This window comes from Schistocerca serialis, chromosome 2, assembly GCF_023864345.2.
Source record: "Schistocerca serialis cubense isolate TAMUIC-IGC-003099 chromosome 2, iqSchSeri2.2, whole genome shotgun sequence".
NCBI lineage: Eukaryota > Metazoa > Arthropoda > Insecta > Orthoptera > Acrididae > Schistocerca > Schistocerca serialis.
In genome coordinates, this window is record NC_064639.1 from 678,181,402 (window position 1) to 678,208,001 (window position 26,600).

A 26,600-nucleotide genomic window follows, 5' to 3' on the forward strand; every position below is an offset into this window, starting at 1 on the left:
CCACGTGCGTCGAGTCAACGTGACTCCGCCGTAAATGCGTACGCGCGGTCGTAAACGCAGTCGCCGTTAAATTGTCTTTCGCTTCTTCGCGGACGTTACGGCGCCTCCGGTCGCGCCAAGAGTAGAACATTCTGTGACGCGGCCTTTTGTCTTGCTCGGTCCACGCGGCCGCGCCACGGCTCGTCACTGGAGTGTGCACCCTCCGGGATCGGTGACCGAGCCGTGCCACCAGTGCAACGCGCCTATATAGGCAGACATTAGCGAAGTATATTATTTGTCATTTATTGTAACGGCAGGAAAAATAAATGTGTCCTGTCCAGAAACCGCTTTAGTCATTTATTGCCACAAAGCCTCTCCCATGAGCATAGTGCGTGGGCGCGGCGATAAATGCCGGTTCACTGCACATGAGCGACTGTAAGCGGGGATACAACTCGTTCCCGCTTCAAGGTCAACAGCACTCTGAGTTAAAAATATTCGTGTGTGAAACTTTTTTCCGAGGTCCCAGAGAAACAGATATTTAGGAGAATTGTCAATCATTTGAACAGCTACAACTGTCTCAGTTAATGTCAGTTTGGTTTCCAGCAAGACTTATCAATTTATCCTTCTATTTTCTTCTTCATTAATTAAATTCTGCAATCTCTTAATTCTGCTATTCAAGGCTTTTGACTGTTTCCACCATAAAATTCTGCTAAACAGAACATAATTCTATGTATTAAGTTGAATAGTGGAAACATGGATTAACAGATAGGAAGCAGAGTGTAACAATTACTGTCAGCAATGGAATTCCAGCTTCATGTATGTGCAACACTGTCAACACTGAAGTGCCAAAGCCTTAGTGCAAGGGTCCTTGCTTTCTTATATTTATAAATGACCTTCCCCTCTGTACCACTACAGTAAGAAAATTCACTCTCACTGTAGATGATATTTCTCTCCTAGTGGATAAAATAGCAAGGAAAACTGGGAAACCTCTGTTGTCAGTATATTTAATGATATCCTCTACTACATGGATCAGTCATGCTAGTGGGACCACAAACGGGACTATGAACTATATTTGATGTCGATGTGCAATAAACACTCACAGGTGACAGGTGGCAGCACTAGCAGTGAAGAATGTATAAACTGTGTCACATGTCTGTGGAAAACAGTGCGGTTGTTGTTGTAATGTGTACATGGAGCAATTTATCTGACATCCAAGAGAGCCTCGAACCCTTGGATTTCAGGCCAATAGTGGAATCAGTTCAAGAATGGCTAGGTTTGTAAACAAAATCAAACCATGGAAAATCCAGGATGGAGTATAACAGACCCTGCATCTCTTCTGTATGTAAACTGCTGTTTGTAAACTGTTCATATGCCACTATTGTTAAAGTATATGGTACATGGCAAAATGGCACTGTCAAAAATTGGCACCAAGGCAACTGTGGTGCATTCTAGGCCATAAATGACAGGTGTGAATGACACATGAAGAGATATGTACAGGTGAATAGAAATGTGACTGTTGAGCAACTGACCACACAGATGAATCAAGGAGCTAACAACAGTGTCTCCTCAACAACTGTTCAGTGAACTTTGCTACATATCAGCCTTTGCAACTGACAATTTGTTGATGCACTCATGCTGACTATTGTTCATTGGTGATGGAGGCTGGAATATACACATTCAGTACTGCAACTGTAGGTCCACTGAGTGCAATAGGTGAATCGCAATTTATACTCCATCAGACAGATGGCCATTGGTATGTACGGCATGAAATGTCTGAAAGCAAACACCCTGCAACAATTTTTGGAAGGGTCCAGGCCAGAGCAGGGAGTGTGATGGTCTTGGGAATATTTATGTAGTCTTCCCTGGAAGATCTTGTCATTCTGGCAGGCACAATGCATCAACACACACACGCATCTATCCTTGGGGGTCATGTTCACCTCTTCATACAGGTTGTTTCTCCTCGTCATGATGGTATCTACCAGCAAGATAACACAGCATGTCATAGAACTCATTGTGCATGGCCATGGTTCAAAGATCATCAGGAAGAGTTTACCCTATTCTGCTGGCCACCGAGCCACCAAAGTCCCCAGATTTAAACCCAGTTGAGAACCCATGGGACCACCTTGAGTGGGCTTTTCATACCATGAATCCTCAACCAAGAAACCTATCACAGCTAGCCATGGGACTGGAGTCAGCATGGGTCCACATCTTTCCTACCACAGCTGGCCATGACGCTCGAGTCAGCATGGGTCCACATCCCTGTTGGTACCTTCCAGAACCTCATTAACTGTCTTACTGCTTGTCTCACAGTAGTCCATGGTGCAAAATTTGCTCATATTAATTTGACTAGACAGTGTAGTTTAGCTGATGACTCTTAATGATTGTTTGAAGAAATCCTTATGTACAATTTAATGTGACTCATAAAGAACAAGAGGACATCAATATAAAATGTAATGAACTTCAAATACAGGTTGGTTGGTTGATCTGTGGGATGGGACCAAGCAGTGAGGTCATTGGTTCCAGCAGATTAGGGAAGGATGGGGAGGGAAGTTGGTCATGCCCTATCAAAGGAACCATCCTGGCATTTGCCTGGAGCGATGAGGGGAAATCACAGAAAGCCTAAATCAGGTTTTCCAGACATGAGTTTGAAGCATCGTCCTCCCTAATGTGAGTCCAGTGTACTAACCAATGTGCCACCTTACTTGGTTACAAATACAGCAAGTAGACTCTGCTCAATTTTGGAGTGTGCACAGTAAAAGCAAATTAAATTGGTCTTACCATATCTCAGATCTAACAAAAAGACTTCATTCTGTAGCTTTTGTCTTGTGCATAATCACATCATCTACACATAAGGTTGCCATCAGATCTGCTTAGTTTGGATATTTCCATGCAATATTGTCTTCCAGCTTATCATCTGTGGTAATCATCTGCTGGAAATCTGTTCCAGAAACTGCAGGTTTTGACAATGATATCTTAGTACATCTTCTACTTTGTATATTTTAGTAATAAAAACTACTCTCTTTTGAAACCAAATAGTGTATGTCATGGCCATAACACAAGGCTGAAACTGGATTTTCATAATAATCAGACAAACTTCACCCTTCTGCAGAAAGGAGTAAAATGCTCAGGCATGAAGTTACCTAGAAGTATAAAAAGTCTTGCTCTTGAAACAGCAAAATTTATTAGTATATTGAAAAAATACCTGTTGCAAAATTCATTCTACTCAGTTAGTGAATTTATTGGCATAAATGAGTGGGGATGTGTGTAGTTTTATTATATAAGTGAGATGTCTCATTTAGTTTAAGCATAAATCTAAATTATTTTTGTTGTAAATGATATAATGATTTTCAATTATTATCTGCTAAACATTAATGTAATATGTATACATTTTCAGATCTGGTCCAATGTCTTGTTGGGTGCTGTAATTACTGTTTTATCATTTTCCCAATTTACTTGTTTTGTTATCTGTCCACCGGGCACCAACTGGCACAGTCTGAAAGCTGTAGCTTTCTACATACTACAGCAGATTGCTTTTGGTTTCATTATATGTGGAATAAGTGTGCATGTCTTGTATGGAGATACAGGTAAATTTAAAACTATTTAGTCTTTGTGTAAGGTCTTTTTCAACCCTATGTCATTCAGTAAAATTTATATTTTCTGATTGAATGATTTCTTAAACTTACATTTTGAATGTTGAGTGATCTGCAAGAAGCAAACATATACAAATCAGAAAGATTTTTAAGAGTACTGAAGCATATAATGTATTATTAATCTTCTCCTTTACGTGCTGCATTAGACCATTTATTGCCATTTGCTTCTATTTTTTCTTCTTCTACAAAGATTTCTTTCCCCATTCATCTTGATGGTTCTTTTTCTTATTTTTTCCTGGCAATCTTCTGACTCTAATCTCTGCATGTGCCCATACCATTTTCATCTATTTTGTTTGATCATTTCTTGAACACTACCTATCTGCAGTTCTATCCTAATGTCCTAATTTCTGATTCTATACTTCCTTTCATATCTTTAGTTAGTTCATATAACTTTCATTTCTGTTTACTGAAAAGATAATTCTTGTTCCTTTTGTAGACCCTATAATAACTTATATATCAAAATTGATCCATTGAGATAGCCATGCTTGCTTTGTGAATATGGTAGTACTAACTGTTGTATGCACTCAGAAGAATCAATGTGGAAAGGAGTGGGATACTGATGTACTCTGGAATGATTTGAAGTTATCTAAAATTGCAGATAATGTGATAATAAATGCCACACCAAGCAGTTCAGCTGAAGAGAAATGTACATTTCCAAAAAGGGCAATCACAGAAATACGACGGACAAACATAGGTACAAGAAAGGTAATTATGAAGAAATCTTGGGTAACAGAAGAAATACTTCAATTGATCAATGAAAGTAGGAAGGGAAAAATGTTAAGGGAAATTCAGGAATGAAATAAATAGGAAGTGCAGGAAGTTCAAGGTGAAATAGCTGCAGGAAAAAGTAATTAAATCAAAAAAGACACAGTCATCATAACGACTGATTCAGCATATACAAAAGTGAAAATAGCCTTTGGTGAATTTAAAAGCAAGGGCATCAACATTAACAGTGAGATAGGAATAACACTGTTAAACACAATGGAGATTGTAGACAAGTTGAAAGAGTACTCTGAAGGTCTCTCTGAGGCGAGGAACTGTCTGATGATGTGATAGACAAGGAAATATGCATTGATACAGAAGAAATTCGGGATCCAATATTAAAGCCAGAATTTAACAGGGCTTTGGAAGACCTGCATTCAAACAAGGCAAAATGAGTAGATATGATCCCTTTGGAATTTCTAAAATCATTGGGAGAAGTGGCAACCATGTGAATACTTAACTTGGTTTATAGAACGTATAAGTCTGGAGACAAACCACCAGATGTTCAGAAGAATATTATCCACGCAGTCCTGAAGAAACCAAGGGCAGATATACATGAGAATAATTGCACTAACAGCATCCAAGTTGCTAATAAGAATAATATACAGAAGAATGGAAAAGAGAATTGAGGATCAGTCTGTTTATCAGAAAGGTAAAGGCATCAGAGGGCAATTCTTTACTGTATGGTTAAATGATGACGGCGTCCTCTTGGGTAAAATATTCTGGAGGTAAAATAGTCCCCCATTTGGATCTCCGGATGGGGACTACTCAAGAGGATGCCATTATCAGGAGAAAGAAAACTGGCATTCTATGGATCGGAGTGCGGAATGTCAGATCCCTTAATTGGGCAGGTAGGTTAGAAAATTTAAAAAGGGAAATGGATAGGTTAAAGATAGATATAGTGGGAATTAGTGAAGTTCGGTGGCAGGAGGAACAAGACTTTTGGTCAGGTGAATTGGAATGCAGCATGGAGGGTAAAAATCGTGGAGGGAGACCAAGAGATGAATACACTAAACAGATTCAGAAGGATGTAGGTTGCAGTAGGTGTTGGGAGATGAAGAACCTTGCCCAGGATAGAGTAGCATGGAGAGCTGCATCAAATCAGTCTCTGGACTGAAGATCACAACAACAACAACAATAGATCAAGATAGAGCTGTGGACAAGGGATGCTCCACAAAGGTGTTACATGAATTGGCCGGGAGTAATAATGGTAGAGGGAAAAGTTGGAGCTCAGAAGAAAGGGACCAGATGCGGGTCACAATCATGGCAATCATAACCCCAGAGCTGGGCCAACATTGCAGGAGGTAGATGTCAGTATCTGAAAAGAGGAGACAGTAGTTTGGGTGCTTCATGAATCAGGAGTTGCATAACGCGTAAGTGATCAGCTGTTGCTAGTGCAGGACCTGCAGTGGTGGGACCTCTGCCTCCACTAGGAGGCTGATTACAGGGTAATCCAAAAGGCACCAGTTTCCAGTCACACCCCACAATGGAGTTTGTAATGTCAGAGGTGACACCAAGCTATATGCAAGTCTCCCATAATCTAGACAGGACTGGATCAATGCCGTGAACAGCAGTAGAGCAGTCCATGTGCCAATTGGTGTCGCTGGGGCATTGAAGAGTATTGAGGTGTGACCAAGATGGCCACTTTAGTTGACAACATTGGGGAAGTCATGTCAACCAGACATCAAAGACCGGATCCAGGAAACAATGATAGTCTGCTGCATTGAGGAACTGATCGTCATGGTGCTGCTCCATATGGGGATGGACTATATGGCGGTGACAGAAATGTATAACGCAGGCCTTGGCAGCCAAAAAATGGAGACCGAGAGCCCAAGATTGCTCTCGATGTATTGCTCCATGCAGTCTGCATTCAGCAATGCCCATTGTGGATGAACAAAAATAAATTCAAAACCATCAGCATACAAAGAGTAAGTCCAGCAGTAGCCAACAGATCATTGGCAGGCACTAAAAAGAGAGGGATATTCAAAACAGGACTGTGCACATCCCCATTCTCCTGCAGGTAGTAGGTGCTACAGTAGCTGCCAGCCTGTACCTGAAAAGTGTGACATGAAAGAATATTCTGGATAAAAATTGGGAGTGCACCATGGAGGCCCCACTCAAGTAAGGTGGAAAGGGTGTAGTGTCACCATGGATTTCATGCTTTATGCAGGTCAAGAAGACTGAAACAGGATGTTGACACTGGGCAAAAGCTGTTCGGATAGTATACTAAGGGTTAACTAAAGCGTTTGCACTAGAGAAACCTTGACAAAACCTATCCTGGCCCCCAGGATTCAAGAATCCAATACAGCCTTCGACTCACCTGTGTTCAGATAACTTGCAGAGGATATTAGTTAAACTGCACAGACAATAGATGTCAATCTGAAGAGGTTTACCCAGTTTCAAAACTGGAATAATGCCACTTTCTCACCATTGAGAAGGGAATGCCCCTTCGATCCAGGGACTGTTAAAAAGGGCAAGTATATGACGTTGGCTAGCCACCAAAAAGTGTCGAAGCGTTTGGTTGAGCACACGATCTGGTCCAGGAGCAATATTGGGGCAGAAAGCAAGGGTGCTCACTTACTAAGTGGGACGTTATAAACCCATGATTACAGTGGAGCAGCGCAACAGTGCATAGCAGAGCTGCACGTTGGGCAGCTGCCATTGTGCTGTTTTGCGCTCAGGTACAGTGAGGCAGGGAGCAGCATGGGGGCTGGCACACTCACTTGATTGTGTGGATGGCAAACGTGCAAGCTGGCAGATCTGCAATCTTTCTCAAACAATTTTAAAGAAACTATGCGGTGAAAAAATTTGATTCTCACATATCTCATAGCTTTACTCATCAGCTCCATGATAAACTGCTTACTATTTCATTACTGGTCATAGTTACAGTTATATTTAAATTTAAGTAATCTAGGACCTATTGCAACAGTTTCAGAAAGTTTGCATTGAAAAATAAGGGTCGCTATGAATTTGCATTTTGTGCATACTAGGCATATGTTTCTGCATAGGAAATGTTGCTAACATACTGAATTATTCTTTAAACTTAGAACAATATTGCTATTACCAATCTGGAGAAAAGTGATCATTTGTAAAGCACTTCATCCCAAACGCAAATGGCAGTCCTCCTGCGGGTCTGGGGGTTAGAATAGGACTGAGGTATTCCTGCCTGTTGTAAAAGGTGACTAAAAGGAGTATCACCTGTTTTGGCCTTTATGTGATGGTAGCCTGTAGGGTTTGACCTCCAATTTTAAAACTTTTCCTAAAGAGTGAGCCAATTGGAGAAGGGTGCCTTACATGGTGCATCATGTCCATCATGGGCTGAGACCTATTGCAACCTTTGTTGATGTGGATCTGCACTTCTGCTCATTCTCTAACTGTTGGGCAAGGTCACCCACCTGGGTGTGTATTTTTCCATCAACTGTGCAGTATTGTTCTCTACACTGATGATGAAAATGGACTTCTTAGCTTGGTCGCACCTGATATCCAGCGCGGTAGCCAGTCCATTGTGGTGGGACCACCATCCTGTTAGCTGTAGCCCCATGACCACACAGGGATCTATCTGCTGATGCCTGTGCCATTAACTCCCCATGTATGCTGAGGAGTAGATGTCTGTCACCCTGGGTCATCGAGACTCCTGGCAATGGCCTTCCTGCCAGGTGACCTTTGCTGTGGCTGGGTGGTGTCCGTGGGGAGGGCCCCTAGTTGGAGTGGGGGGCATCAGGGCGCATGACACGCAATGAAGCGTAGTACATCAACTCTTGCTGGTGGTCAAACACGGGCAGTCTCTAAGCGTTCACAGGCTCAATTCAATGGACAGAAGTATGACCCCAAATTGTTCCCCTCCCAGGCCACACCATGGGAGGAACGTCAGGCTAAGGATGGCAGTGGCTGTTATTTGCCCTGATACCTTGCATGTTCGAGAGCTGATGGGGAATCTTTCATGATGATGAAGCCTCAGTCTTTTGTTGAGCATTTAGAGGACAAGTTTGTGGAGCTGGAGGGCTTGTCCAAAATGAGATCTGGGTCAGTCTTGATCAAAACAGCATCCTCTGCTCAGTCATGGGTGTTACTCACTTGTGACAAGCTGGGGGATGTTTCTGTAACCATCACACCCCACGAGAGCTTAAATATGGTCCAGGGAATCATATTTCACAGGGACCTTTTTTGCAATCTGACAATGAGCTGCATGCCAATTTAGAGTGGTGAGTTGTACATTTTGCACAATGTGTCCACCAGGGCTGAGGGATAATCAGGTTGCCACCAGTGCCTTCATCCTGGCCTTTGAGGGTTATACATTATACTCCATGTGCCCCGTCTCCCAACTGTGTCACCTGTGGGGACATCATTCACCTTGCTCACCTGACTGCAGGATTCTCCAGAAAGAAAGGAGGATTACAGAATACAAGACCCTGGATTGACTGACCTTCACTGAAGCCAAGAGGAAATTTCAACACCTACATCCTGTACTTATGACATCATCTTACGCTGCCACTACAACAGTTCCAGGACAATCAGATCCACCAACCTCAGTCACCTCTCAGAAGCTGAAAGACTATACCTGCCCCCTTGATGGTGGGGTGCACTTGCCTCCCTGTTGCTGCTGCACCACCTACTTTGGGAGAAACACCTCCTCCCTCACAACCATCAGGGATATCAGTCTCCTCCACTCCTGCGCCAGAGAAGTCTAAGTCTTCTCATCCTCAATCCCAGAGACAGAATCAAAGAAGTCCTCCCAGCCAGAGAAACCCAAGGAGCAGTGAGAGAAATCCAGAAAGAAGATCTCCAAGACCAAGGGAATTGTGGTGGTACCCTCACCACTACTGCCTACAACTGGATATTCTGGCGTCTACTGAGGACCTAGATCTCGCTGGACCCTCAGACACAATGGATATAGACTGCTCAGACACTAAGTTGGTAGCAGCAGGTGACCCTGAGGTGTAAACTGCCTCATTGAATGTTCCATGCCTTCCCAGTCTCATGATGACATCATCCTCCAATGGAACTGAAGAAGTTTTTTCCACTACCTGGCTGAGTTGTGGCAACTGTTAAGGTTTACACCTGCTTTCTGCATTGCTCTCCAGGAAACCTGGTTCCTGGCAATGTGGACCCTGCCCTCTTCAGCTGTAAGGGATACTACTAGAACCGTAGAGACTGTAATCGAGTGCCAGGCAGAATTTGCCTTTATGTCCTAAACTCAATTGTAGTGAAACTCTGCTCCTTCAAACCCCTCTTGAAGCTGTGGCTGTCAGAATAAGGACGATGTAGGAAATAACTGTCTGCAATGTATGTCTTCCTCCAGATGGTGCAGTATTCCTGAATGTATTAGCTGCACTGATTGATCAACTCCCTAAACCTTTCCTACTTTTGGGAGATTTTAATGCTCATAAGCCCTTGTGGGGTAGCACCATGCTTACTGGCCTAGGCAGAGATGTCGAAACCTTACTGTCTCAGTTCAACCTCTGCCTCTTAAATACTGGGGCTTTCACGAATTTTAGTGTGGCTCATGGTAGTTACTTGGCCATTGATTTATCAGTCAGTTTGCAGCCCAGACTTCTCCCATCCATGCACCGGAGAGCACATGATGACCTGTGTGGTAGAGACTATAACACCCCCCCCCCCCCTCCCCCCCCTGCTTCCCGGGATTTGTGAAATTACAAGTTAACAATGACCGTGAATTATGAATTTTGCCCGTGTCAAGATAAGGCATCCGAATCCAAAGTATATAATGATTATTCCACAGGAAACAGGAGACGTTATACTTGATCATTATTGAATGAGTAATTTTATTCAATAACGATTGGTAAATGAAATAATGGAAATAATTTGGAAATAAATGTTGCCAGTGGAAATTTTCCTGAAAGAGATGATTAAGTTGTAAAAGCAATTAAAAAATCGGTCACCAGCTCAACTGATGAGCGACAGTACTGTTAAGTACGTGAATAATTGTGCCAAAAATAAGAATGGGAACTTTTATGTACATGCTGTGTCAGGCTCAGAAGTCATATAACATAATATCATAACAATCTAACTACACTTAAACATCAATTTGTCAGCTAAGTGCAATGCTGACAACACAGATAATTATTTATCGAGATTTTGAATAGTGGACTGTCATTCTGTCTTTAAAATTACGTACTTTGCACAGTTTAATCTACTGATAATGAAATATATTTTCAAGAATTGATTAACTATGATTTGAATGATAATAATTCATTAATTGGGCAATTGTCAGGTGGAATAAGATTTATAGTTTCATGAAATATCCTTGAACTAACTTCAGCTGAATATGCATTGAAATAAATCTTAATAATCAAATTTATTACATCAGTCTATTATTAAGTTACTACGGTTGGTGTAAGCTTATTAAGTGCAACAATGAACTAAGATAACCAATCGTTCAAAACAGTCTGAAATTTACTCTTCACCATCTATGCAAATAATTTGATAATTAACATATTTTCTCTTGATAGTGGCTTGACATACTCGGTTCAATAAGGTAAGGATCAGAAGGAACCTACTTGGTGTTACTGTCAGGTGGAATGTAACTGCAACACTTCGATTATAAAGTCCTTGTTATTAACTGTTCAACTTCAGAGAAAAGCATAGTCACTGGCAAGCCTTCTACAATTTTATCCTATGAAAATTATGTAGATCTTACTCCCCCCATTGTCGGTGGATCGACGGAAGTCCACAGCAGCAACACAATGTGGCAGTGGGCTTTCACTGTTGCAACTTGGCCCCACAGTGCGCTTCACATTTAAGCCCTCGTTTCTTCAGCACTATGCCCATTAATCCATAATAACTTGCCCAGCCATGCTTCCAGATATGCCAACCGATTACAGTCCTGTCGTACTTAGATCCACACACTAGCCATTAGGTATACCACAGCTAGGAATAGCGGCACTCTGAGCATGGCATCACTGCTACTACTGCCCGCTGGTGCGCTCCTGTGCCCGGTGGCACGACCAAACAATCTCTCTGACTTCAACATTAACTAAATATGCCCTGACTTGCCAGTGTTAAATATTACATAATTTAAACATAGTATTTACAATACATATTTACACTAGACAATACATTGTATACAAACAGTTTCATGTGTTAAGTAAGCGAAAAAATTCATAGCAAGGACTGTGTTGTAGCATCACAAGACCACTTTTCCATCTTCCTGACACTGCCCCGGCATCAGGCTCATGGACACCTGCCCAGATGGGCTTTAAACAAGGCAGACTGGGAAACTTTCACCTCTGCTGTCACCATTGAATCTCCCCCACACGGGAACATCAATGTGATGGTGGAGCAGGTGACTACAACAATCCTATCTGTGGCAGAAAACGTGATCCCTCACTCTTCAGGCTGCCCCCGGTGAAAGGCAGTCCCTTGGTCGTCGCTGGACGTCGCTGAAGCAATTAAGGAGCGTCGACGAGCTCTACAGCAGCATAAGTGGCACCCTTCCTTGGAGCACCTCACAGCCTTTCAATGGCTCTGTGCCCACTTTTACCAACTTATCAAATGACGGAAGCAGGATGGGTGACATACATCACCTTCCCAAGTCTGGGCAAGGATCAAACATGTTTTTGGGTACCAGACCCCAATAGATGTTCCCGGTGTTAACATAAATGGAGTGTTATCTACCCATGCAATCACAATTGCCGAGCACTTTGCTGAGCACTATGCTTGAGCCTCTGCATCGGAGAATTACCCCCCTCCCAGCTTTTTTCACTCTCAAATGGCAGCTGGAAGGGAAAGTCCTCTCGTTCACTACACGCCACAGTGAATCCTATAATGCCCCATTTACAGAGTGGGAGTTCCTCAGTGCCCTTGCACATTGCCCCGACACTGCTCCTGGGCCAGATTGGATCCACAGTCAGATGATTAAACATCTCTCATCTGACTACAAGTGACATCTCCTTGTCATTTTCAACCGGATCTGGTGCAATGGCATCTTTCCATCACAATGGCAGGAGAGCACCATCATTCCGGTGCTCAGACCTGGTAAAAACCTGCTTGATGTGGATAGCTATTGGCCCATCAGCCTCATCAACATTCTTTGTAAGCTCCTGGAAGATATGGTGTGTCGCCAGTTGGGTTGGGTCCTGGAGTCATGTGGCCTACTAGCTCCATGTCAGCGTGGCTTCCGCCATGATTGCTCTACTGCTGATAATCTTGTGTCCCTTGAGCCTGCCATCTGAATAGCCTTTTCCAGATGGCAACACCTGGTTGCCATCTTTTTTGATTCATGAAAAGCGTACGAAATGACCTGGCATCATCATATACTTGCCACATTATACGAGTAGGGTCTCCGAGGCCTGCTCCCAATTTTTATCCAAACTTTCCTGTCGCTCTGTACTTTCCATGTCCAAGTTGGTGCCTCCCATAGTTCCCCCCATATCCAGGAGAAGGGGGTCCCTCAGGGCACCGTATTGAGTGTATCTCTACTTTTAGTGGCCATTAATGGTCTAGCAGCAGCTGTAGGTCTGTCTGTCTCACCTTCCCTGTATGCAGACGACTTCTGCATTTCGTACTGCTCCACCAGTACTGGTGTTGCTGAGCGGTGCCTACAGGGAGCCATCCACAAGGCACAGTCATGGGCTCTAGCCCACAGTTTCCAGTTTACGGCCCCAATGTCATATATTATGCACTTCTGTCAGCATTGTACTGTTCATGCGGAACCAGAACTATACCTTCATGATGATCCACTCACTGTAGTGGAGACATATCAATTCTTAGGACTGGTTTTTGATGACCGATTGACTGGTCTTCCTCACCTTCGTCAGCTTGAGCAGAACTGCTGGCAGCACCTCAATGCACTCTGCTGCGTGAGCAACACCAACTGGGGTGCAGATCACTCTATGCTGCTGCAGCTCTACAGAGTAAGGACTCATTGCCATCCAACCTTGACTATGGAAGTCTGGTTTATGGTTTGGCAGCACCCTCAGCTTCTCTGCAAATGACCTGCATTCATTACTATGCCGCAAGGCATACATTATTATGCCACAAGATTTTGTGGCTTTGGGAGATGGAATGGATTAACCTCAATAGACACAATAAACTGAGTGCCATTAAGGAAACTACGAATGTGTGGAAGACCTCCATGCTGGCCTCTCGCAGGGACTCTGTGGTTCTCTGTTGGCTCCGCAAAGGCCATGCTTGGGTGACACATGGCTGCCTCCTGGGCCGCGATGATCTACATCAGTGTCGGTGCAGTGCCCGGCTGACAGTTGCCCATATCTTGATGACCTGTCCTTCTTTGGCTGCCCTGTGATGGACTCTTCAATTACCGGACTCATTGCCATTAATTTTAGCTGACAACACCTCATCGGCTAATTTAGTTTTACATTTTATATGTGACAGTGGGTTTTATCATTCTATATAAGTTTTCGGGCATGCCTTTGTCCCTTTGTGTTCTCCACTCTAATGCTTTTAGGCTGGATGTTTTAATGTGTCACAGAGTGGCTGGCTTTTCCTTTTTATTCTCATGGTTGACCAGCTACTGTCATCTGCTCTCTTGTTTCTGTCCCTTCTACCTGTTCCTTGCTTCTCTCTGTGATTTTCTTTTCCTGTTTTGTCCATAGTAGTGCTGGTTGTCTTTCTGTTGTTCTCCTGGTTCTTCCATTCTCCTTTTATTGTGCTGTATATCTCCTTTCTTTTCTTATTTCCCTTGTGTAATTATTTTAACAAGGGGCCAATGACCTTGCAGTTTGGTCACTCCCCCCCCCTCCCTCCCCACCTTTAAACCAAACAACCAACCAAATGGCAATGAAAATGCCAGAATGAAATGTCTGTAATATTCCTCATATCTCATAAACAGTTTGAGATAACCAGACAAGATTTTGGCAAATGAGAGTACACAAAGAGGAGAATATTTTGCTGTATGATTAATAAGTGAAACTTCTATAAGTAACCAATATTGAAGTCATTACAGATTTTTCCAGTGAAATAATCTCATTTTCAAGGACCATGGTTAGGTGATGAAATGAGAATTGCTACAGATTCCTAGAAACCAGAAGTCTTTGAGGTGTGGCTCTGATATTTTCAATGTGATTCACATTGATAAGTATTGTGGAACCAACCACCAAAGTGTTGTGGGATTGCCTCTAGCCACTCCACGTGTGAGTGCCTTTTTCTAAATACTGTAAATGATCTATGTAATGCACAGAATTTTACAACTGCACTCAATGATGTTGACAGAAAACACATTTGATTAAAAGACTCAGAAAATTCTATGCAATGTTTCATAGATACAAAAATTTTCATTTAATCTTACTACAAGCAGTTGCAGATCCTCAGGAGAAGTATATTATGATTGATGTTGGGGGGTATGGGAAGGACAGGGAAGGATGTAGATTTTATTTTTCTAGTGTCTTTCACTTGATGTAAGAAGGGCAGCTTAATATACAGCCAGACTCTCCACTTCTAAACACATCAGTTGGATTGCCTTTGTGTACATTGGAGGTTAGGCACATCCATTGTTGAGGCAGTTTATCAAATATTACACTCAATGAATTTTAGATCCATGGAATCAATATTTCAAGAAATGCTTTTCCAGACCATGAACAGAATGTGATTTTAGAATAATGAGCGCTAAGTGGAGCATATTTTTGATGCCAATATAAACTTCACTGTAATTTTCTGACAGTATTGTGAAGTATACATGCTCTCCACACTGCCATTGACCGACATGGATCCCTGAGTATCGATGAGCAACATACAGTAGACATCCAGTGTTCTATGAAAGGCAATAATCAGACAGGATGAAGCTTTAACAGATCTTCAAATGAAGCTGTCCAAATAAGATGGTTTTGAAAACTTTTTTTCACATAATAAAACACAACTTTCATGTGTTTCTCAGCTATACTACTTTAACTTTATTATTGCCTCTTGTTTTAAGACAATGAAAGAAATAAGAGATTAATTAAATGCATTTTCTATTTACAGTTTGTAATTCTGAAGCTACTTCATCATATAACTTCTCCAAAATGTATTAGCTGTGATGACAGATGTTTTGGTAGTCCTGTAAAGGATGCCTAGTAAAAACAGCTACTATCAAAGCTTCTGCTGATAACATTTTCTCAAAACTGCAACAAAAGAAACACAAGTGCCAGCAACAGTAGTGATGCTGCTACCTGCAGCAACAGTCAGATGCTACTGGTATTGCCCAACTGCAGTCTCCATCACTTGAACACTCTGTTTGCTGCTCTCAGAAACAAACATGTCTGATTTTCTCAGCCCCAATTTGTGCCACTCTGCTCTGCACAGCTCCGCTTGCAGCACTACAATAATCTATTACACTGAGCAGCATTGCTTTGTTTTGTAATTGCTACTCTGCTCGCTGCATCATACTGCCCCAATCATAACATGCTGCTCCAATGTAACCACAGGCTAAGGCTCCAGGTGGCAGGGAATGAAAGATAAAGGGAGTCATTCCAGATGATTGAGAAGACAGAATGTGGGGTGACAGCTGACCAGCGATGACACCTGGTTGAAATGCTGAGCAAAATGATCAGCAGTAGAATTTGGGGTGAGGATAACACCATTCAGGGAAACTCCCAGGACACATGTAGGAGGACAATGGCTAAAAATACACCTATCTTTGCCCATGCCTGCAAAGCAGGAGTATGCAGCCCTACGGCAGCAACATGTCATATCCAACAAATCCATTTCTAGCATTTAATAAGACAAGGAGTCTGGGCATGAAGACGTTTCAAGGCCAGGAGGTGGTCAAGAGATGGATGCCATTTGTAGACCTAGAGGGCATGAAGATCATCTCTAATAGCCGCAGCAATTTTGGGGGTTCACTAAGGGATAGTCTTCCATTGGGAAGAACTCAAGGGAGAAGGAATTGTTGAAGCAGCTGCCAGAAGGATAGTGGTGGTCAAATTCTGTATGGACTCATCAATGCTATTGGGTGGTGGAGCAGTTGGGATGGTAGCTGAGGAAAAGTCATCCCAATCCTCATTAGTTAAGACCCACCTGAGAGGGCGTCCAGGTGCATGCTACTGGAGAAGAGGTAAGACAATCAAACAATGATTGCTGTTGCATAAATTGTCACGAACTACCCATTAAATGAAGGAGAGGAATCCATGGCTACAGATGAAAAGATCAATAGCTCAGAAAGTGCTGTGTGCCACACTTAAGTGTGTGGAGGCTCCAGAGTTGAGGAGGCAGAGATGTAGCCCTACCAGCATGTCTTCAACGATTCTGTCCCGAGCAGTGGGTGTACTGTCACACCTCAGAGGGTTATGGGCATTAAAATTGCCAAGGAGAAGGAAGGGGTGAGCGAGCTGTCGGAAAAGGATAAGAAGAGCAGGAAGTGTTGGAGGCTGGTCTTGAGAAGAGATAAAGACTACATATCATTACTGCAGAGTCTAAATAGATGCAAAAGGTCACCACTTCCAGTGCAATATGAAGAGGAACCCAGGAACTAACAATGTCCTTACCAACCATTATACAGACACCACTGGAGCCTCACAAAGAACCAGCCAAGTTCTGGCAGAAGGCTTGGAATTCTCGAGAATTGGCGAATGGGTATCCACAAAATGAGAGTCTGTAATTCAACCCAAGTGACAGAGTAGGGAGAAAAACTGCAATTATGGAAGGTGATGATAATATTACACTTCCATTGGAGGAGAGTAGTACAAGAGGCCAGAAATGGTCATTGTGCCAAGTCAGTGTCTGTAACCGATAAGGACAGAGTGACATCTATGTATGTAAGATTGGGCACTGAGTGAGAGGGAGGGGCAACACCCCACTGGATGTTGGACTGGGGGGAGAGGAGGGGCCTTGTGCTAAGACTTAATGCATCTTCCTCTTCTCCTTTGGAGGGTGAGAGGGGGGTGTCATCAGGTAGAGAACAAGTCGCAGCAGTATCACGATCCGAAACAGAATGAGCGGCCTTGATGTCCACAGATCATGGATCTCACTTTCGACTCAACATAACAGGCTTCTTGTCTTGGAGACACAGGGTGGGTGGGCCTCATCCGCTGTGGGTGCCAGAGCAAAGGGCTTCTCCGGCCAAGGAGAAGAAGTGGTTCTGTGAGGGGAGTGAATGCCAACTGCCAGGGAGGAAGAAAGGGAAGGGGTTCAGGATGGAGATAAAAAGAATGAAAGAGGAGGAACGGACACAACAAAAGCAAAGGTAGACATTAAAGGTTCTGTTGGAGATGGTTGAATTTCCGTCGGGCCTCAGAGTAGGATAGACAGTTGATAGTTTGGAATTCCTGAATCTCCCTTTTCTTTTTATAGATCGAGCAATCCAGTAAGTGAGGAGAATGTGGGGCAACATTTCATGTACTTGTATGGTGGGTGCAAGAACTCCCCACATGGAAAGGGCAACCATAGTTGCTGCAAATAAGATTTGCCTCACATCCCGAAGACATGTGACCAAAACAGAGACATTGGAAACAGTGCATGTAAGGTGGGATATAGGGCTTCACTTCACAGTGGTAAACAATAACTTCAACTATTTTTGGAAGAGTATCCCCTCAAAAGCCAGGACAAAAACACTGGTATCAACACAATTGTCCTTAGGACCTATCTGGACCTGCAAAATGAAATGAACACCATGCCATGTGAGATTAGTCCTGAGTTCCTCATCAGACTGAAGATGGAGGTCCCTGTGGAAGACAATTCCCTGGGTCATATTTAAGGACTAGTGAGGAATGGCGCTCACCAGGACATCTCCTAAGCACTCACAGGCTCAAAGGGAAGCTGACTGACTGGCAGAAGCAAATCAAATCATATCTTAGTAAGTGAGCCAGCTTCACGAAACTTATCTCTGATATGTTCTACAGAAAACACCAGTTTAGAAGCAGTGGAAGCCTCCTCATCTCTCCTGTAACAAACCAAGTAACAAGGAGTGACCAGGGAGGAGAAGGTGATGAAGCAAATGTAGGATCATAGAGAGAACCATTTATGTCTGAAGAGATGACCACAGAAAAGTGGCCAGAAGTATGGAGCTTAGCACACTTTGTATGCAGTGCGTCCACCTGGTAACACCCACTCCAATCAGGGGTTCACTCTGTGGGCACCATCCAGCCAGAGCAAGAGCACTTGGCAAAGTGATCATTGCCACAAGTTCTGACACCCCAAAAGGATGAGCAACCACTCCTAGGCATATTTGAGGCAATGACAGCTCAGATACCAGAAGTGTGATCCCCGTATAGTCAGGGGGCTCAGCCATATGGGTACATAATATCCCCACAACATGGACTGGCTACACATGCTGGTGACCTAGTAAAGGGGGGATCTATAATGGGGTAGGATGGAGGGAAGGAAGGGGGGAGAGGAACTCACATCAGAGACACTATGGAGGATTTCTTTCCAAAATGGTTCACTCTATGGAAACTATATAGAAAGGGTCAAAAAAAGGGAGAGGGGAAACACGAGACACAAGAGGAAAAGGGAATAGCAGAATTGTGGGAACAGGTGGGTCATCGTAAAGAGAAACACCTAGGAGAAAGAGGATGGGAGGCAGGAGGGAGAGGAGCTAGGATGAAGGGAATGGTGAATGGAATGCATCCAGGGTGAGATGAAAGACTGCTATAGCCCAGAGCCCTGTGCATGCCGCACATGTTGAATGTAATGTGCAGTAGCAGAAATGAGATTAATTATAAAGTTAACATAAAAACTGTTGACAATAAAGCAAATGAAATTAAGGAATCCTGCTACCTTGGAAACAAAATAATGCCTTATAGATGAAATAAGGAGGACATAAGCAGACAAAAGCAGACTAGCACAGGCAAAGCAGGCATTTCTGTCCAAGTGAACTCTACTGGTATTAAACATGGGCCATATTTTGAGGAATAAATTTCTGACAATGTACGTTTGGAGAACAGAACTGTATGGTAATGATTCAAGAACTGCAAGAAAACAGAAAAGAAATGGATTGAAGCATTTGGGATGTGGAGCTATAGAAGGATGTTGAAAAATTAGATGACCAGTTAAAATATGAATGAAGAGGTTCTCTCGAGACTTTGCAAAGAAATGAATATATGGGAAACTCTGACAATAAGACAGGGCAGTATGATAGGACATGTGGTAAGACATCAGGGAATACTATCCATGGCAAAAAAAAAGACTGGAATACGTTTAACAAATAATTCTGAATATAGGGTGCAAGTGAAAGAAAGACTCTACCCAAATAAAATATTGAGTTACAAAAATTATCTAAAAAGCTTGTATTAGGTTACTAACATTACTGTAAAATGCTAAACTCCTGTCACCAGGCTGTGGTATCTAGTGACTAGAGATGATGTGGCTGCTATGCTGCCAAAAAGGGGGGCAACAGCAGCATATGTGGTTGCCTGTCAAGGAGGATTTCTGGTAGTTTTCTGACTCACCATTATGCTCCTAATGTGCTTCAAAATCATTTTAGTGCCTCCTTAGGTGATGTGAATACTAATATTACTTTAGTCATCTTGATTTTAAAATTATGTATAAAACCCTCAAACTCTCCACTGATATGGAGATGGAAAGGCTTGCACGTCAGATCAACTATTCCATTCCATTTGCAGAACTGACAAAATGCTTGTGCTGTGGATTTAAACCCATCATTCAAAACCATGTCTGTGGTAATCCTGCAGTTGAAATGATGGTGGAAAATCTTTTGGAGATCGTTACCTGCAGTGCTAGCTTTCATATTTAACATGTATGGGAAATTTGAGAGTATGGTAACTATCTACATATATATCTACACAGATACTCCACAAGCCACCATACGGTGTGTGGCAGAGGTTACCCTTTGCCACTGCTAGTCATTTCCTTTCCTGTTCCACTCACAAATACAAAGAGGGAAAAGTGACTATCTATATGCCTCCATACAAGCCCTAATTTCTAGTATTTTATCTTTGTGGGCCTAATGTGCAATGTATGTTGGTACAAATAGAACTGCTCAGGAGTCAGTTTCAAATGCCAGTTCTCTAAATTTTCTCAAAAGTGTTTCTCGAAAAGAACATCATCTTCCCTCCAGAGACTCCATTTGTGTTCCTGAAGGATCTCCGTAACAAAATGGTTCAAATGGCTCTGAGCACTAAGGGGCTTAACTTCTGAGGTCATCAGTCCCCTAGAACTTAGAACTACTTAAACCTAACTAACCTAAGGACATCACACACATCCATGCCCAAGGCAGGATTCGAACCTGCGACTGTAGCGGTCGCGCGGTTCCAGACTGTAGCACCTAGAACTGCTTGGCCACTCCGGCTGGCTCTCTGTAAGACTTACGTGTTGTTTGAACCTACTAGTAACAAATCTAGCAGCCCACCTCTGAATTGCTTTCATGGTCTAGTGGCTAGCATTGCTGCCTTTGTATCACAGGGTCCTGGGTTTGACTCCCAGCCGGGTTGGGGATTTTTCTCTCCCTGGAGACTGGGTGTTTGTGTTGTCTTCATCATCATCATTCGTGACAATGGTTAGATTGAACTGTGTAAAAATTGGGACTTTGTATGGGCACTGATGACCACGCAATTGAGCGCCCCACAAACCAGACATCATCATCATCATTATCATCATCATCATCATCTGAATTGTTTTGATATCTTCATTCAATCCAACCTGATACAGATTCCAAACACTCGCAACACTCAAGAATAGGTTGCACCAGTGTCCTACATGTGGTCTCCTTTACTGGTGAACCAATCTTTCCTAAAATTCTGACAGTAAACTGAAGCTGACCATTCACCTTCCCTACCACAGTTCTCATATGCTTGTTCCATTTCATACTGCTTTGCAACATTATGCCCAAATATTTAAACAACTTGACTGCGTCAAGCAGGACACTAGTAATACTGTATCTGAACATTACAAGTTTGATCTTCCTACTCATCTGCATTCACTTACATTTTTCCACATTAAGGGCTAGCTGCCATTCATTGCACCAACTGGAAATTTTTTCTAAGTCATGTTGTATCTTCCTACAGTTGCTCAACTTAGACATCTTACTGTACACAACAGTATTATCAGCAAACAACTGCAGATTGCTGCCTACCCTGCCTGCCAAATCATTTATGTATATAGAGAACAATGGCAGTCCTGTCACAGTTCCCTGGGGCACTCCTGACAATACTCTTGTCTCTGTTGAACATTTACTGTCAAGGACGACATACTGGGTTCTATTACTTAATAAGTCTTTGAGCCACTCACAAGTCTGTGAACTTATTTCATATATTCATACCTTTGTTAACAGCCTGCAATAGGGCACCATGTCAAATGCTTTCTGGAAATCTTACTGTTACCCTTCATCCATTGTTCACAGTATATCATGGGAGAAAAGAGCAAGCTCAGTTTTACATCAGTGTTGCTTTCTAAAACCATGCTGATTCAAGCACATAAGCTTCTCAGCCTCAAGAAAGTTTATTATATTCAAACTGAGTATATATGTTCAAGGATTCTACAGAAAACTGAATTTAGGGATATTTGTTTGTAATTTTGCAGGTCCATTCCTTTACCCTTCGCATATACTGGAGTCGCCTGCACTTTTTTCCACTCAGTTGTACTGGGCAACAGATTCATGATAAATGCAAGCAAGGTAAAGGACCAGTACCATAGGGTACTGGTAAAATTGAAATGGGATTCCATCCATACCTGGTGGTTTATTTGCTTTCAAATCTTTTGATTATTTCTCTATGCCAGGGATGCTTATTATTATGTCATCCATACAGGAGTCTGTCCAATGGTCAAAAGACTGTATGTTTGTATGATTATACTGTGTGAACCATTTCTTGAATGTGAAATTTAAAACTTCAGATTTTGTTTTGCTGTCTTCAACTGCCACACCAGACTGGGAAACAAGGGGCTGCATGGAAGTCTTAGACCAGCTTAGTGATTTTACATTAGACCAGAATTTTCTTGGGTAGATATTTTGATAATGTGTGGCAGTGGTAGTTTTTGTGTGCTTTGTGCATAGATCTTTTCACAGATGCATGAATCTCTACCAACCTTTGCTTTTTATCATTAGTGCATTCCATTTTGAACTGAGAGTGCAACAGTCTCTGCTTCCTCAGCATCCTCCAAATTTCATTATTAAACCATAGTGGGTCTTTTCTGTCCTTTATCCACTTACGAGGTACATAACTTTCCAGACCATGATTTATAATCTGCTTAAACTTTGCCCATATTTCCCCTACATCCATTTCACTGGAACTAAGTGATGCCAATTCACTGTGTAAGTGAGATGCTAATAACTGCTTATCTGCTCTATCTAGCAGAAACACTCTCTTAACCTTCTTGATTGACTTATCAACTTTTGTAATCGTAGTTGCTATAATGACATCATGATCTCTAATCCATATTTCTATACTAACATGGTTGATATGGTCTGGCCTATTTTTAGCTACAAGGTCTAAGATATTTTCATTTTGTGTGGACTGCTAAGCTAGCTGCTCGAGGCAGTTTTCAGAAAATATGTTCAAAAGTCTTTTGCATGACTATCTGTCTGTAACACATGGAATGAATCCATAGACATCCCAGTCTATACTCGGTAGGTTAAAATCAACTCCAACTAGTATTGTATGATTTGGGTATTTTTACACTATTGACCACAGACTTTCTTTGAATGACTCTAGAACTGTCACAACAGAATCGCATGGCTGGTAGAAACAATTAGCTTGGTTCCACCTATACCTGTTATATGTGACCAGATAACTTCACTGTGACATTCACCTTTGACCTCCATACAGACAATATTTTTGTCAACTGCAATGAGCACTTCCCCTCCTATGGCCTCTAATCTATCTTTCTGATATACATTCCACGACTTGCTAAATGTCTCAGAGCTTTCCATTTCAGGTTTCAGCCAGTTCTCGGCCCAAGAATAATTTGAGTGTGAGAATTTTCATGGGAGACAGTTAATTCCTGAACTTTATTTTGAATACTTCAACAGTTTACTGATAAAATTATGGCAGTGAAAGTGTCTTTATTCTGAACACTGTTTGACCTCCCTTGCTGCATATAGACTGGTGAGTGTTCATCGGAGCAACTCAAACTATTGCCTAGCCTATAAAAACCTTCATGTGCACTCCACAAGTACTCTGCTGCCTGAGTAGCTGCTTCCTTTGTGTAGTGCACCCCTGACTTATCAAGTAGAGTCCTACAAATCACCACATGATAATGCAGGTCTAAAAATCTGCAGCTAAGACCATCACAGAGTTGACAAAGCCTTTGGTTGAGACTCTCCACTTGGTTACAGACCAAAGGAACCTGATCAACTCTGAGAACAATGCTGCATATTGTGCACTCTGTTTGCACCTTGCATGCTAGGCTAGCAGTCTTAACCTCCTCTGTCAGCTGACTGTAAGAACCAAGGATTGCCTCACCAACATGAGCCACAGCTTGCAGACGACTGCACCCTGCACACTTGACAGCCACAGGCAAGGCCACCTCCGTATCTCGGATGAGACCCACCCAGTAGACATGCTGAGTGCACAGTGGCTTCCTTTCCAGTCCAGAACACTATCTGCCTAAGGGCTCCAAGTGCACCTAACATTGGAGCTCCCAGTAACTAGTAAACATCTCTCCCCTGGTGAAGGAGTGGCAACCTGTCCAACCCCAGGGTGAATGGGTGATGCCAGGAGGCCAGTCTCCACATTGTCCCTCCACCTCATGTGATGGGAATACTCTACCACATGCCAGTCACCCTGCTTTGAGGGTGGATCCACTGCATTGGTTGCACTAGGAACTACCTCAGAAGCAGAGTCTGTGAGCAAAACGAGTGACACCACACCTGAGGTGTCCCATGCAGTGTGCCAGATTCTACACCACTGCCACACCCAAAGGCAGTGGCTAGAAGATGACTGACCACAGCCAAAAGCACATTCAGCGGTTTGCGAACTGCAGGCTGCTCCTCCTGCATTCGTACACAGCATACACACATCCTAACCATCCTAGAAAGACTAAATAAAGAAGTAAACCATAAAAGCAGACAGATTCCAAGATATGCAGCTTGCTGCCCTCCTTATTTGCCACCAATGGATGCCAAAGTGTTAATGAACGATGTAGCTGGCTGTTTGGTGATCAACTACTGTGCTACAGACTGAAAGAATTTACACTTACAAAAATGCAGGATTAAACCTCTTCAACAGAAAAACAAGCATGAAATTTAATAAATATACTATGAGGAAAACAAAATAGAGAAAATATAACACTTAACTTGCCACTTTTTAGTTGTATATCAGCTGAGAGGTGGAGCCTGACTGACTGGCTTGCTAAATGAATAGATGGTTGCTTTCAAAACAAAACAAATGAGCAACTGCTGCACCACAGACTAAATGCATTTACACTTACAAATAAATGAGATTAAAACCCTTAATATGCTAAAAGGAAAACACCGAAAAAGATAAACATTTAACTTGCCACTCTGTAGTTGCATATCAGCTGAGAGATTGAGCCTGACTATGATCAGATTCATAGATTTGAGGAATGCTTCTGCAAACTTGATTTGCACATGCCCTAACGGTTCAGTGTTTACATACTGAGAGAGCCTCTGCATATGACCCTTTTTTTGATGCCTGTTGACCCGAGCTGTTGAGACACTTGTTTAGGTATTAATACCATAAAACTCAATATAAACTAAGTTCATAAAAGACTGAGGATTGGGGAATTCTTTGATTAACTGAATGACAACTATGGCAGTCACAAATTTGTATACAATTATTTCTGCATTTACAAAATGATGTCTGAGTGTTTCTACAATATAAAAGGGCTAGGCTAAATAGAAGTGGTTTGTGTATTTGGTGACAATAGCAATCACAGTAAATGGTGAACTAACTGACAATGTATTTATTATTTGCATTTATACTGTTACAATTTCAGTAGCTCAACCAGTGTGCTGAGTTGTTCTATGAGCTTTCTGGACCATCTGTTCTCATTGGAGTTTTCTATAGCTGTGAATGAATGGTATTCCTCCAAATTCACCAGCCCAAGTCTGTGTTTCAACCTGCTTCACACTTAAGAATGTAATTTTCAAAGACTACAGCAGCAAATTATTCATACTCTAATTTACCATTAAATTTATGCAGTATTTTAATGCAGCAAATTTCATATTTATTTTAAAATAATAAACAGTTACACCACATAGTAAACTTGTTATTTAGTGGTGATCACTTAAAACAGACCGTCATTTCTCATTTTGTTCAAAGTTGAGTAAGTTTTCTTCTGAATTAATCTAACATGTAGCTACACCAGAATTAACATTGTGGAATTGCAGAGCTCGTCAAGAGATTCCTGACATCAAAAGCCATTCTAGCACTGAGTCAGCTTGGATATGCAACATACCTCATACATGGTATACCCAAACTGTATGAGGTGGGGATCAGCCGTCATCCGCTGCACTTAAATATTTATCAATCTGTAAGTAACATCCAGGCTTAAAAAATCTGTTAAACTGATCATAGCTATCAGTAATGCTGTGTTTATATATTATTCATCAGTTTTCTGTCTCCAATAAAACAAGTTGGTTTTATGTGTGCAGTAAGTGGCAGGCATCAGTTGGTTGATGATTAATAATAAATGTCAGATGATAAAACAGAGATCTCTTGTGGTTTGGTTATATGAATTTAATGAGAATGGTAACTCCTCAAGTCCAAGGTATATTGAAAAGTGGTATGAACTGGTAAATTTGAACTATTAAACTACCATCTGAATTGCAGAATTTCAAATATGAAGTGAAATAACTAGAATACATTTTAAGTGCTGATATGTGCTCCTAAAAGATTATGAGAACTGTTATAGGAGGTGATGCTTCTTGTTGAAGTAGTATGTTGAAGTATTAACAGCCTTAATCAAACAATGGAAAATCCAGCAAGGAATGTAATGATATTAGAGAAGGAAAGTTGCTACTCACCATATAGCGGAGATGCTGAGTTCCAGATAGACACAACAAAAAGATTCTCACAATTATAGCTTTTGGCCATTAAGGTCTTTGTCAGTAACAGACAGACACATACACACACACACACACACACACACACACACACACACACAAAACTTGTACATGCCCTAACAAACAAAGGTTGAGGCCAGGAGGGTTATGGAAATGTAAGATGTATTGCAGGGAAAGTTCCCACCTGTGCAATTCAGAAAAGCTGGCATTGGTGAAAGGCACAGGCTGTGAAGCGGTCATTGAAATAAAGGATATCATGTTTGGCAGCATGTTCAGCAACAGGATGTTTCACATGTTTCTTGGTATCTTGGCCTCAGTTTGTTGGTGACCATTCA

The 26,600-nt window shown here is 42.1% G+C and overlaps 1 protein-coding gene across 1 annotated transcript in view; it reads left to right on the forward strand.

The window, feature by feature from the left end:
* Nucleotides 1-26,600, forward strand: part of LOC126457781 (uncharacterized) — a 111,994-nt gene that overhangs the window by 33,743 nt on the left and 51,651 nt on the right. The window contains exon 3 of the mRNA XM_050094367.1: nucleotides 3,374-3,563. Within this exon, the coding sequence (XP_049950324.1) occupies nucleotides 3,374-3,563 (190 nt within the window). The remainder of the gene's footprint in view (nucleotides 1-3,373; nucleotides 3,564-26,600) is intronic.